This window comes from Canis aureus, chromosome 32 (genome assembly GCF_053574225.1).
Source record: "Canis aureus isolate CA01 chromosome 32, VMU_Caureus_v.1.0, whole genome shotgun sequence".
In the NCBI taxonomy this organism is placed as follows: domain Eukaryota; kingdom Metazoa; phylum Chordata; class Mammalia; order Carnivora; family Canidae; genus Canis; species Canis aureus.
The window spans coordinates 13,210,206-13,225,264 of record NC_135642.1 but is presented as its reverse complement, the minus strand read 5'-3'; the positions used below and the strand labels follow the sequence as shown (position 1 = coordinate 13,225,264).

Sequence of the window (15,059 nt, the reverse complement as noted above, 5' to 3'; positions counted from 1 at the left end):
GGGCACGATCCTGGAGACCCGGGATCGAATCCCACGTTGGGCTCCCGGTGCATGGAGCCTGCTTCTCCCTCTGCCTATGTCTCTGCCTCTCTCTCTCTGTGTGACTATCATAAAAAATAATAATAATAAAAAATAAAAAATAAAAAAATAAAATAAAACTGATCTGTATGGGGATCTCTGGGTGGCTCAGTGGTTTAGTGCCTGCCTTCGGCCCAGGGTGTGATCCTGGAGTCCTAGGATTGAGTCCCACATCAGGCTCCCTGCATGGAGCTTGCTTCTCCCTCTGCCTGTGTCTCTGCTTCTATCTCTCATGAATAAATAAAATCCTTAAAAATAAATGAATGAATGAATGTGATCTGTGCACAGGGTATAGGTCCACCTGCAGCTCTCTCCTGCCAGTACAATTCAACAGTACCATGCTTGCTGAGACGTTTCTGCGTGTCCAGTGATGCTCTCTCATCACTGTCCCTATATTTCAACTCATCCAGTGAAAACCTTCCCTATTTTTCTTGGTGTTTGTCTAAGGGAATGGCAGTTGGGGGTGCCAGCATGGTATATCAAATTTAAGCTGAACTAAAGATCTGCTTAAATTAAGGCCAATGCCCAATATACTAAAGGTATGGCTGTGTAGGACACCACATCTGTCTTCTAGAGCAGTTTCATTAACATTGTTTAAAAGCCATATTTAACATTAAACTAGACTGTCAAAACTGAGACCCTAAAATAAAGCAAGCCTAACTACACCAAGGTAATGTTTGTTAAAACAGTATTATTCTGGTTAAGATTAGAATTCTAATCCCATCAATACATGAAGACTCATAAACCTTAAGATTTAATTCCCCTACACCATCATTCACAGTGTACTTTTTGTGAGGTTATATCAGGATCAATTGGCAATAAGGCAACCTAGCTCCCTCCTACTTACTTAAAGAAAATTAAATCTCATCTCTTAAATCAAACCTCCCGTGATCACATGAAAGTGGGATACATATTCTATACCCCAGAAATGAGACTAAAAGCCCATATGGATAGGCCTCGGAGGTTTTTATGGCTAATTAGCATGCTGAGCTCTTTTCCCCTTATTCATTCCACAAATATAACTACTGTAAATAATTATTACCAGCTAGCATGACCAAACATCTTGGTTTGCTCAGGACTGTCCTGGTTCTAGCACCTGAATGTCCTGAATTCTAGAAACTCCTCAGTTCCAGGCAAACTGGGACAGATGGCCCTACTACCGGCACCTATTATGTACCACCAAGCCATGGGTAGACACTCATGAAAAAAGGAGACAGTCATTGACCTTGAGTTTAAAAAATGAGTGAGGGAGACAATAACACAAAACTTGTTATATCTCATGATAAGTGCTAAGAAGGAAGTGAACCAAGTGAATGAGGAACATATCTGTGATAGGGTGATCCACGGAGGCTACTCTGAGGCAACTGCATTTGGATGAAGGAGAAAAGAGAGGTGCAGTTCTCTGGGCAGAGATCTCCAGGTGGAATAGCTAAGGCCCTGAAGATGGCAACAGCTTGGCCTGGTCAAAGAACTGAAGGAGAACCGTGTGACTGGAGCTTAGAGGGCAAGGGGGAGAACAAAGTAAGGCTGTTTAGAGGTAAGAAGAGACCAGATCATTCCAGAGTTTATAAAGCAGGATCAGGAGCAAGTGTCTTATTTGAAGGCAAAGGGAAGCCATCAAATGGTTTTAAGGGGAGTAACCACTCCCAGAGGGTTTTTTTTAAAGAGCACTCTGACAGAGGGGCCAGGGTGGGAGTGCAGGAAGGAGTCATAAGGAATCCAGAGCAGTGTCATCAGAGGGAATGGTGACCTGGACCGGGGAAGTAGCCACAGGACAGAGAGAGGGAGGACTAGAGAGATAGTGAAGAAAGAGGAGTAATTCACACGGGTTGGTTATTCATTCATTCATTCATTCATTCCTGAGAGACACACACACAGAGGCAGAGACATAGGCAGAGGGAGAAGCAAGCTCCATGCAGGGAGCCCGATGTGGGACTCAATCCCAGAACTCCGGGATCACACCCTGAGCCAAAGGCAAACGCTCAACTGCTGAGCTACCCACACGTCCCCACACAGGTTTAAATCTGAGATGTGGGGGCACCTGGATGATTCAGTCAGTTAAGTGTCTGACTCTTGATTTGGGCTTAGGTCATGATCTCAGGGTTGTGAGATGGAGCTCCAAGTCTGGCTCTGCACTGGGCGTGGAGCCTGCTTAAAATTCTCTCTCCCTCTGCTCTTCCCCATCTCTTTCTCTCTCTCTCTCTCTCCCTCCTTCCCCACCCTTCCAGAAAATTATATGATATGATATGATTCTTTCATATCAAAACTATAGGCAGAGGAACAGGATTTCAATGGTGGATACTTGGTTACCTTTCAGATGTAAGGAATGGAGCCATTATGTGTATGTTTTTTGGGACAGAATGGTATTTGTTTTGTTGGAACTATTTTATTTTATTTTATTTTTTAAATTTTTTTTTATTTATGATAGTCACACAGGGGGAGAGAGAGAGAGGCAGAGACACAGGCAGAGGGAGAAGCAGGCTCCATGCCCGGAGCCCGACGTGGGATTCGATCCCGGGTCTCTAGGATCCCGCCCTGGGTCAAAGGCAGGCGCTAAACCACTGCGCCACCCAGGGATCCCCGTTGGAACTATTTTAAACAAGCATCTATTATTTTTATCATGTTTTTGAAAAGATTTATTAATTTGAGACAGAGATTGCACAAACGGGAGCGGGGAGGGAGGAGTGAAGGATAGGAGGCGACTCCCTGCTGAGTCCCAGGACCCTGGGATCATGACCTGAACGGAAATCAAGAGTCAGATGCTTAACCAACTGAACCACCCAGGTGCCCCTCTACTATTTTTATTGAAAGAAAAATAAAACAACATATATACAAAAACCATTCTGAGTTTTTAAAAACTTTTTATTTTTTATTTTATTTTTTTAAGATTTTATTTATTTATTAATGAGAGACACAGAGGGAGAGAGAGACAGAGGCAGAGACACAGGCAGAGGGATCCTGGGTCTCCAGGATCACACCCCGGGCTAAAGGCAGCGCTAAACTGCTGAGCCACCCGGGCTGCCCAAACCATTCTGAGTTAATTCCAAAGTGGCAGTATAACAATCCTTTATATTTCACATGATTCCCAAATAATTATAATTGTAGTTAAACTGAGTTGTATAAATGCCCACAGTTATAAAATTGACAAAATCATTTTCCAACCCATTCAAAAACAAAAGGCACATGATTTTTTTTTTAAATTCTACTATTGTTACTGGTTTTTACTTAGTTCCCTTTTCTTTTTTTTTTTTTTTTACATTTTTTAAATTTATTTATGATAGTCATACAGAGAGAGAGAGAGAGAGGCAGAGACATAGGCAGAGGGAGAAGCAGGCTCCATGCACCGGGAGCCGACGTGGGATTCGATCCCGGGTCTCCAGGATCGCGCCCTGGGCCAAAGGCAGGCGCCAAACTGCTGCGCCACCCAGGGATCCCCTTAGTTCCCTTTTCTTTCTTTCTTTTTTTTTTTTTAATTAAAGATTTTATTTATTTATTCATGATAGTCACAGAGGAGAGAGAGAGAGAGAGGCAGAGACACAGGCAGAGGGAGAAGCAGGCTCCGTGCACCGGGAGCCCGATGTGGGATTCGATCCCGGGTCTCCAGGATCGCGCCCTGGGCCAAAGGCAGGCGCCAAACCGCTGCGCCACCCAGGGATCCCTAGTTCCCTTTTCTAATATACTTTTTAACTAATGCACATTTCTTCTACCCCTTAAAGAAGGGATATCAGTATTACAGTAGAGGAGTTGGAATAAGAACTTAAGAACTGGGATCCCTGGGTGGCGCAGCGGTTTGGCGCCTGCCTTTGGCCCAGGGCGCGATCCTGGAGACCCGGGATCGAATCCCACATCGGGCTCCCGGTGCACGGAGCCTGCTTCTCCCTCTGCCTGTGTCTCTGCCTCTCTCTCTCTCTCTCCTCTGAGACTATCATGAATAAATAAAAATTTAAAAAAATAGATTAAAAAAAAAAAAGAACTTAAGAACTCCCAAACTGACAGTCTCGTATCTCTGAGTAATCCTGCTGTAACCAGAAAAGTCAGAAAACTTTCCACCATGGATATGCCAAGTAGCATTTGCATATTCAACAAAGATTTATTAAGTGCTTACTCTGCATCAGGTAGGCATTATTTCCTTTCTTTTTTTTTTTTTAATTAATTAATTTATTTATTTATGATAGTCACAGAGAGAGAGAGAGAGAGAGAGGCAGAGACACAGGCAGAGGGAGAAGCAGGCTCCATGCATCGGGAGCCCGACGTGGGATTCGATCCCAGGTCTCCAGGATCCCGCCCTGAGCCAAAGGCAGGCGCTAAACCACTGCGCCACCCAGGGATCCCTATTTCCTTTCTTTAAAGATTTTATTTATTTGACAGAGAGAGAGAGAGAACATGCACACATACCATCGGGGGGAACAGGAGAGAGAGAAGGAGGCTCCCTGCTCCCAGGACCTGAGCAGAAGGCAGATGCTTAGTAAACTAAGCCATCCACGTGGCCCTTCTTTTTCTAAGATTCTATGTATTTATTCCAGAGAGAAAGAGAGAGTGTGCAAGCAAGAGTGAGCCAGGAGGAGGAGCAGAGGGAGAGGGACAAGAAGATGCCACACTGACAGTGGAGCCCAATGCAGGGCTCAATCTCAGAACCCTGAGACCATGACCTGAGCCAAAGCCAGGTCACCCAGGTGCCCTAGGCAGGCATTATTTTCAACTACCTATTTGACATCTCCACTTAGATTAACTCAAAGACAACTTTTTTTTTTTATTTTTAAAGGCTTCATTTATTTATTTGAAAGAGAGCGTGTGCACAGGCACACAGGCAGGGGGAGTGTTAGAGGGAGAAGGAGAAGCAGACTCTCCACTGAGCAGGGAGCCAATGTGAGGCTCCATCCCAGGACCCTGAGCCACTCAGGTGCCCCTTCTCATTACAAACAACTTTCAACTCCACATCCATGAGGGAATTCATGCTCTTCACCTTTATACCTAATCTTCCCCTAGGTTCCCCCATCTCATGCTAGGACTTCCTCTTCCTCACTCTCAACATCCAATCAATCATCAAGTCCTCTCTCATTTTATTCTGAATATTATGTCCAATCAAATCTACTTCCTGTTGCCTCTGTAAGCACTGTACCACTCCAAGTCAGGCATTCATTCAGCAAACATTGACAGGGTACCTGCCGCATACCAGCCACTGTCTTAGGTGCAGGGATACTATAGTGAACAAACAGCTTTGCCTTCCTGGAGCTTCCATTCTAGTGGAACTTAATGCTTTCTACCATCTCTCACCTGGACTCCTCTTTCTACCACTTAACTGGTGTCCCTTTCTCCAAGCTACTCTCCACCTGACAACCTAGGCAAACTTTTTAAAAGACAAACCTGAAGCCTTTTCTAGCTTAAAATCCTTCAGTGGTTTCTCATTACCCTCAGAATCAAGCCCTTTAACATTACCGACATGGCCCTACAAATAACTTTAGAACTTTTTAACCCCAGCGCAGAGTAAGATCAATTATATCTCATGAGCCAGTATTTTTACAAAATACCGGTAATAACAATAATTCTTTTTTTACAATAATCCTTTTTACTAAGACTGATACATGATTGATTTCTTTCTTTTTTAAGATTTTATTTTTTTAAAGTAAATGCTACAAAAATAAATGAATGAATGAATGAATGAATGAAGTAAATGCTACATTCAACATGGGGCTCGAACTTACAATCCCAAGATCAAGAGTCACATGCTCTACCAACAGAGCCAGCCACGCGCCCTTGATGTTTTCTATTTGATTCAATTTCATTTTCATTTTTAATGCTGGTTGTTATTCACTAAACTGACTTTCTCATCTTCAAAGGGTCCAAACAGGGACTACTACAGCTTCATTTGTACCTTCTCTCTCTTCAACCCATTAAATTCCAGTCACTGTGTGTTTCTTTCAGTTTCATTAGGGTGCTAGGTCCTTCCTGTCTCAATGCTTTTGTGCATGCTAGTCCTTCAGCCATGAACACTCAACATGCCTCTACTGTTTACCCTAATCTTTTCCTTAACACATATTCCAACTCTGTTTAAGTGTTACTCCCTTCACCGTAGTATAGCATCACTTGTCACACTCTCACAGTATCCTTGCTCTTCCCTTATAGCCTCTAGTCAAACTGTGAGGAAAAGACCCTGAGCAAAGCTTACCCCACACTCACCACCCCCTCTGTCTCCTCTAAGCTTCTTGAAGGTGGAAACTGCTTCCATTTTGTTCACTCAATAGCCTCAGTGCCTAATACTGTCTAACACATTTGTTGCAAGATAAACAATCTCTGCCCTTGGGGAACTTACAGTTCAGAAAGGGAGCAATAAGTACACCAATAGATCTGGTGCTCAAAGATGGGTTTTGAATTTTTCCTAAAAGCCTCTTCGCTAAAGCTCCCAGGGGACTCAATCTCCCCTGCACAGAAAAGGTAAGTGAAATTAGCAAATGAGTTACATCAAGCTGGATTGCAACATGACACAAATTAAAACTTCACAGGTTAACACTTGACACTTCTCACAAGTTTTTCATCTTAGACTTCTATGAAATTCTGCTCTAACATAAAAGAGGCACAACTTTTAAATTTCCAACTTTTATGGGGAAGGTTTATGGAAGGATACTTTATAACAATGATATTTTTTACATTAATATCTAAAAATAACTCCCAGAAAATACTTAGGGGCCTATTTTTTCAAACACAAATTTAATTATTGCTACAAGTATCACGAGCAGAGAAGAGGACACAGCAACATCACCATTTTATTTTATTTTATTTTTTTAACATCACCATTTTAAATAAGAAAGGAAATTATGAAATAAAGCATTCCAGTATGCAAGTAGCTCATTGTTTTTCTTGAGAAAGACAAAGTTTTCAGAAATACTGAGTTATACTGATCTGAATAGAGAACTCTTATTCCTTTATTATCTTGGATGGTTTTCATTTTATAAGACCCACAGCATAAATATTATTCCACAAAAAGTGACATTCATTATTTCCAAATAAGTACGTGATAGAGTAAAAAAACAAAACAAAACAAAAACAAAAAAACCCTAGGTTTGCTTCAAACTCTTTTCCAAGAGGTGCCAAAAGCAAGTATCTTCAGGATTTGCAACTTTAAAATGCTGAAGATGAGGCACCCAGGTGGTGCAGTGGGTTAAGCATGTGACTCTTGGTTTCAGCTGAGGGTATGATCTCAGGGTTGTGAGATGGAGCCCTGCTTCCAGTTCCATGCTGAGTGCAGAATCTGCTTGAGATTCTCTCTCCTTTACCCTCTGTCCCTCCCACTCAAGGGTGCTCACTCGCTTGCTTGCATGCTCTTTTTCTCTCAAATAAATAAATCATTTAAAAAATGTTGAAGAAAAGGTGTGCCCAACATAAAAAAAATAAGGTCACTATCGGGCCACATTTTAAAAGAAATCCTTCAAATTCTCAAAGGTCTGAGTTTTTAAAAGTTAAAGCAATTTTATTTTATTTTTTTTAAAGATTTTATTTATTTATTCATAGAAACACAGAGAGAGAATGAGAGGCAGAGACACAGGCAGAGGGAGAAGCAGGCTCCACGCAGGGAACCCGACGTGGGACTCGATCCAGGGTCTCCAGTATCACGCCCTGGGCCGCAGGCGGTGCTAAACCGCTGCGCCACCGGGGCTGCCCCAGTTAAAGCAATTTTAAACTACTTTGATTCAGTTCCTACACATCTCTTCCCATGATGAAGAAAGGAAAAAAGGAAATAGGCCTCAATAAAAAAGCATCCCAACAATTCAAATAGCTTCAGAGATTCAGTACAGCCAACAGCTCTGCTACCTCAAATACGTCCGTCAAGTTTCTTCCATTGTGCACACACTATAAGCTGGGTCGGGAGGCTATTTCTCTCCCCAACTAGAGTATCTTACTAAAAAGATTAACTTGCAAAAAAAAAAAAAAAAAAGATTACCTTGCACACAGAATATGGTCTCGATCATTAAGATAAATAAGTACCTAGACCCTACCTGGTAAAAACGCAGAGTCCAGGGCTCTATCTCCTGAGTCTGATTCAGTAGGTCGGGGAGCCCCCGCAAAGTACATTTTTTAAAAAATTTTATTTATTTATTCATGAGAGATACAGAGAGAGAAGGCAGAGACACAGGCAGAGAGAGAAGTAGGCTCCATGCAGGAGCCCAACGCGGGACTCGATCCCGGGACTCCAGGATCATGCCCTGGGCCAAAGGCGGGCGCTAAACCGCTGAGCCACCCAGGGATCCCATTTTCAATAAGCAACCGAGAGAGTTTCTGACACAGGTGGTCCTCCTCCCACCACCAGGAAGAATCAGTATAGTAGGCTTACCTGCCTCACCTTCAGCAAGAACTAAGTTGGAAATATTTCTAGCATAATGGCTTAGAATCCCTTCTGGAAAACCCAGGAACAAAAGACCTCCTTTCTAACTGCTTCACTCTCACACTAGACACTTAGATTTGTTATGGTTTTGTCTTTTCCACAAGGACCTTACACTAGACAGCAAATATGACGCTATACCCCTAATGAAGACCCAAAACTAGGTGGAGCAGCCAAAGACATCTTGTTTAGAAAGGCCCAAATGCATTAATTTTGTTCTGAGGATTCCAAAGACCCCCAAACCAGCCTGATTTTGAACTTCTGCTAAAGGTCTCTGGTGAAAAGTTCTAGAGGGCAGACTGATTCCTCTGAGAGCCTAGCGCAACACTAAACAGATAGAAGGCAAAGGTACCTCTGTTAGGATATGCAGGGAAAGGGAATTTTGATCTGGTTCCCATCTGATATAAGAATGCCAATAAGTGGGGATCCTTGGGTGGCTCAGAGGTTTAGTGCCTGCCTTAGGCCCAGGGCGTGATCCTGGAGTCCCGGGATCGAGTCCCACGTCGGGCTCCCTGCATGGAGCCTGCTTCTCCCTCTGCCTGTATGTCTGCCTCTCTCTCTCTCTCTCTCTCATGAATAAATAAAATCTTAAAAAAAAAAAAAAAAAAAAAAAAAAGAATGCCAATAAGTGTAGTTGAAGAGGAGAAAGTTGAAATTGCTGTTAAATTAGGTATTACTTACAAATTTTATGCTAATTTCTTTTCATAAACAGAGCTGGGTTTAAGTTGCAACCCCTTCCAGTGTCCACTCTGGAAGAGCTCATTGTGGATCAGGTAAAACCTCTCTACCACAAAAAGAAAACTCTGAACTCATTTCATTTGTTAGAATTTTGTGGAAAAAAACTTTATTCATCACAGGAACAGAGGTCTCAGAGTGCTTTACCAAGGAAGCTCCCATATAATCTCTTTAATTGATGTAACAATTCCCTCCAAATTATTCAAAGTACTTTACAAATATGAATTCTAGCAACATGGAAAATGACCATTAAATATCTTTCTCATTTTGCACTATAAAAAGTTAAAAGACTAATAGATTAAGTTGGTATAGTGAAGAGTATGTGCCTTACAATCGTGCAGATGTGGAGTTCAAATTTCAACTCTACCACTAACAAATTGTGTTAATCTAGGTAAATGACTTCTTCAATCTCCATCTTCCTCATATATAAAATGGAGAAAAATAATACCAATTCCACCATAATTTGAAAACTTGACAAGGTAAATAAAGCACTGATTGAGGGGACTGGCTCACCCCAAGCACTATGTAAATGGTAGCTGATGTTTTCACTGCAAATACCTACATTTCTGGATTAAAAAAAAAAAATCTAATCCTCCCAAATGCCAGTCTAAAATTATCAACCAAACTTTTCCAGCCAAGAATGGATTTTTTATAGTTTTGTAAATTTCAAGAGCCTTTCAGCCAGAACATTTTCAACTTTTAATTCCTATCCCCAAACAAGATTTTCTCCCTTTGATAAAGTTCCACTATTTTCCCATACCACCATTTTCAAAACAGTCCTCTTTTCTTCAACACACTTCCAGTCCCTCCTCCTTAAAGTCCACTCCTTTTAAGCTCTAATACTTTAGTCCTGAGACCTGTGGCCTAATACAAAGAAGCAGCCATTTACACAAAAGCCTCGGTTTGCAAGTGCTTGTACCAATATTAATTCTTACAAACACTTGATCCTTGTAATAGTCCAATTAGATACTCAAGGCTAATGTATCTAAATTTTAAGGTTACAGACAAAAAGATACATAGCTAGAAAAACAGCACAGCCAGCCTAGAACTCAAAATTTCAGATTCTAAGTTCAGTACTCTCTATTTAACTTATAAAGCTACTACCTCTAGCATATTCTTTCTTTTTATTATTTGTTCACAAAACACGCGGGGGGGGGGGGGCTCTCTTTAAATCTAGTATCACTAGAGCGTTGTTGTAAAGGACAGCTTCCTCCCTACAATATTTTCTAGAGTATAACAACAGTTCAACCCCAAGACAGTGAGACCAAAAGTTACTTTCAAAGGTTCCTGCACAATCTTCAAGTAAGAAAGCATTCTGGGATGCTGCATGAAAAGAGCCAAGAGGCCTCAATCCTAGTCCTTCCAAGCCGTCCTATGTATTTCTCCACTTCTGCCCTCTTTCCTCCTCTCAAGTTTTCTTTGGTTTGACATCTCAACGGGCCTCTTTTCTCCTCTCAAGTTTTCTTTGGTTTGACATCTCAACGGGGACCCTTCTCAACCACAAACGACCCTCGCTGCCAAATAGATTTGTGCCCAAAGCTTAAGTTTTTCTCATTAAGCACGACAGAGGTTCCCTAGAACTGTTTAAGGGTGCCTCTCCTCCAGGTCCACATCTCTCGTCTGAAAAACTTCATCTTCCAGAGCCTGCATCATCTCGCCCCCCGCCCCCACCACCCCACACTCACCCTTGCACCTCCTCCAAAATCTCCCAGCCTCCCGGGTTGGCGGACGATACTTCCTATCTCTCTGGGCCCGGATCTCCAGGCCTGCAGCCCGCCGCTCCGATCTGACCCGAGCAGATCACGGACCCCGCTGGTCCCCCAAGCCCGAGGCCCACCAGCCTGGTCCCTGCCCCGCCTCCCCGCCCAAGGCGCCAAGTCCTCGGGGCTCCGTCTCCAGGCCCCGGCCGGACTCCAAGGACCCCGGGCGCTGCGGGGAGGACAAGAACGAGGTGGCAGCGGAGGTCAGGGTGCGGGGCGGGCCAGGAGCTCGGGCCAGGAGGCCCTGGGCCCGGCCGGCTCCAGGCTCCGGTGGCCCGGGCTCAGCCCTCTCGCTCCGCCGGCCCGCGCGTTCGCGGCCTGCCCTCACCTGATCCAGGTTCTCATCGCTGCCGCTGTCCTCCGTGTCCGAGTCGATCACGACGCGGCCTTTCCGCTTCTTCACCATGGTGGTCCCCCGGCTCCCACGCCGGACGCCGCCCGGACTCCCCTCTTGCCCGCCTGCCAGTGGGACCGCCACCGCCGCCGCCGCCGCCGCCGCCGCCGCCGCTCGACCCACACAAAGGCGACCGCGCATGCGCGCTCCGCTCCGCCCCTGGCCCCGCCCCCCGCTCGTCGCACGCCGTTCGCCGGCGCCCGGCGCCCCGCCCTGCCCCACCCCCGACGCAGCGTGGGAGGCGGGCCCGACAAGGTTGGGTTCCGGACAGCCGACCGCGGTCGCATACCCTGCGCGGGCCTCTGGAAGCTGGGTGTGTCGCTTCTGCGGGGCCGAAGCTTGGTGTGCTACGTACCTATCGTGGACTGGTGCTGCAAGCATCTGGGTCCACTCTGGCAAGCCTTTCAACTGCTGGAGTGTCTAGGGCGACTTCAGGGCCTGGCCGCCTGGAAGACACAAGTTGGCTGGACCACGCAGAGGGCACCCGTCCAGAATGAAGCCTGCCTACCTGGGTTGTGCAAGGTTCCACCTTGAGGATGCATCCGAGTTACCCAAAAGAAGAGCAGATTTCAAGAAAGGTGTTCCAAGCAGAGAACCGCGTGGGCAAAGAAAGACCCGTAGATAATTGGGGGAAAAAATTGGGTTCAGGGAACTGGAAGTTTATGGAACAGAGAATGTGGTGTGTGTGTAGGGACGCATCGGCCACATCCTTTAGTGCCTACTAGGCTATATTCATTAGGTTGAACTTCAATATCGAAAGATTTTAAACGGAAGAACGACATTATTAGAAAGATCACTCTGGGCGCAGTGTGGCGAATAAATTAGAAGGGAAGTTAGGCTGTTGGTGTCATCATGGCAAGAGATGATGGTGCCCCAAACCAATGAAGAGGCAGTGCAAATGGAGAGATGTGGATGGATTCTGGATGATTTGTAAGGAAGAATTCCCAGGACATGAATATTAGTTGGAAGAGGGGGTAAGGCAAGGTCCCAAACACAAATGATGCTTAGATCCTGGCTTGGGAAGGTGGTGGTGAGGGGCCCTTTATCACAATAAGAAACACAAGTGTAAAAGAAATAAGTTCAGTTTTTTAAAAAAGATTTTATTTTATTTATTCATGAGAGAAAGAAAGGCAGAGATATAGGCAGAGGGAGAAGCAGGCTCCTTGCAGGGAGCCGGTTGGGGGACTCCATCCCAGCACCCCGGGATAATGCCCTGACCCAAAGGCAGACTCTCAACCACTGAGCCACCAGGCATCCCAAAAAGTTCAGTTTTTTGACTAGTGAGGTCAGTTGACTAAAAGGGACTTCAGAGGCCCCTGGGTAACCCAATTGGTAGTGTATACGACTCTTGATCTTGATCAGGATCATGAGTTTGAGCCCCATGTTGGGCAGAGAAATTATTTTAAAAAAATAAAGAAGGGGATCTCTGGGTGGCTCAGCGGCTTAGCGCCTGCCTTCTGCCCAGGGTGTGATCCTGAAGTCCCAGGATCTAGTCCCACATCGGGCTCCCTGCATGGAGCTTGCTTCTCCCTCTGCTTGTGTCCCTGCCTCTCTCTCTGTATCTCTTATGAATAAATAAATAAAATCTTAAAAATAGGGCAGCCCAGGTGGCTCAGTGGTTTAGCGCCTGCCTTCAGCCCAGGGCGTGATCCTGGAGACCTGGGATCGAGTCCCACATTGGGTTCCCTGCATGGAGCCTGCTTCTCTCTGCCTGTGTCTCTGCCTCTGTCTCTCTCTCTCTCTCTCTGTCTCTCATGAATAAATAAATAAAATCTTTAAAAAAATAAAATCTTTAAAATAAATTTAAATTCAATTTTATTAACATGTACTATATATTAGTTTCAGAGATAGAATTCAGGGCAGCCCGGGTGGCTCAGTGGTTTAGCATCGCCTTTAGCCCAGGGCGGGATCCTGGAGACCGGGGATGGAGTCCCACGTCGGGCTCCCTGCGTGGAGCCTGTTTCTCCCTCTGCCTGTGTCTCTGCCTCTCTCCCTCTCTCTCTCTAATAAATAAATAAAATCTTAAAAAAAAAAAACAGAATTCAGTGATTCATCATTTGCATACAACACTCGACTCTTTATTTATTTATTTATTTTTTTTTTATTTATGATAGTCACACAGAGAGAGAGAGAGGCAAAGACATAGGCAGAGGGAGAAGCAGGCTCCATGCACCGGGAGCCTGACGTGGGATTCGATCCTGGGTCTCCAGGATCACGCCCCGGGCCAAAGGCAGGCGCCAAACCTCTGTGCCACCCAGGGATCCCTCGACTCTTAATTAATGAGTTCAGGTTCTGAAAACTAGCTTAGATCCAAAAGTGGGCAAATGATGTCACTTTTTATTGGGGGAACTGCCCTCACCCCCTTAATCACCCAACCTTGATTTCTTCTGATTGAAAATTGAGGATTAGGCCTGTTGGCCCTTGGAGATGCTATATTCTGCTATATATATATATATATATATATATATATTCTGCTATATTCTGTTAAGCATCTCCATAAGTCTTGGAGGTTCAGGCCTCCCTGACTGTCATTCCACCCTTTCTGCTATTATAATAATTGTATCTACCTTGCTTCTAGTAGTTAAGTGCTGCCATCTGGCCTCTTGTTTCAAGTTCTATCACGCCATTACTGTTGTGAGCCTAGTTTTGTAACAGTCTCCCTTACTGTCAGTCCAGGCCTGTATTTTTCGTATGCAGTTAAATCTCAGTGACGCTGGGGCACTTATTTACCATCTCATTCCCTATGGCCTTGGTAAATGGAGCATCCTCTTGATCTTTCCATGGATCATAATCATTCGGTGGGATTTCCAGCCTTCCTACAGTACATCTACTTCATTGTGTTTCCCTGAGTTTAAAAATCTGTTCTCGGGATCCCTGGGTGGCACAGCGGTTTAGCGCCTGCCCTTTGGCCCAGGGCGCGATCCTGGAGACCCAGGATCGAATCCCACGTCAGGCTCCCGGTGCATGGAGCCTGCTTCTCCCTCTGCCTGTGTCTCTGCCTCTCTCTCTCTCTCTGTGTGACTATCATGGATAAATAAAAATTTAAAAAAATAATAAAAATAAAATAAAAATCTGTTCTCATACTATCCATCTTGGCAATTCTGACTTTTTTTTACACTTCAAGTGGGTTGTCATCTTCCATGCTTTTAAGGGCCATCCTGGGAGCAAATTTGCACCATTTCCTGGGTCCTTGGTAGAGTGATAAATGCTGTATCTCAGGAGAATGCTTCTAAATCAATAAACTCTCCCTAATCCAATTTTATGGTCAGGTCCTCTTGATCAAGCACTTGCAGAATCCAGTCCCTTGCTAGTCTCCCAGTTCCTGCCACTTTATGTGTGGCTAGTTCTTGTAGCTCCTTTGGGAGATGATCCCTTAATGAGTCCCTCCCTTATATGGCCCAATATGTCCCCTACTGGGTTATGTAGTGTTTTAAGCCTGATTATCAGCCTAGTATCCAGGAGGGAGGTAAAAGCAGATTCTGAGAAGGGTACATGCAGTTTTACAGGATTTAGTCTTTCACCTTGTCTAGAGGGAAGCATTGGATGATGGGCCATTTCTGCATATACAAATGGTTCAGGGGAATTTGGGAGTTCAAGATCTTTGGGGGCACCCATCAGATATCTCCATCCCAGATGTTATATTCCCATTATTTCCCAACTAGGGTCTTTAGCCAGCTTGCCTTGCTTGGGAGTTTAACATGATTGGATCTTAGACTAT

General features: G+C 44.6%; 1 protein-coding gene across 1 annotated transcript in view; it reads right to left on the bottom strand.

Moving 5' to 3' along the window:
- The window catches only part of RTF1 (RTF1 homolog, Paf1/RNA polymerase II complex component), a 56,651-nt gene extending 45,162 nt beyond the window's left edge, over window positions 1-11,489 (bottom strand). The window contains exon 1 of the mRNA XM_077880705.1: window positions 11,276-11,489. Within this exon, the coding sequence (XP_077736831.1) occupies window positions 11,276-11,482 (207 nt within the window). The 5' untranslated portion in view covers window positions 11,483-11,489. The remainder of the gene's footprint in view (window positions 1-11,275) is intronic.
- Window positions 11,490-15,059: the final 3,570 nt, after the last annotated feature.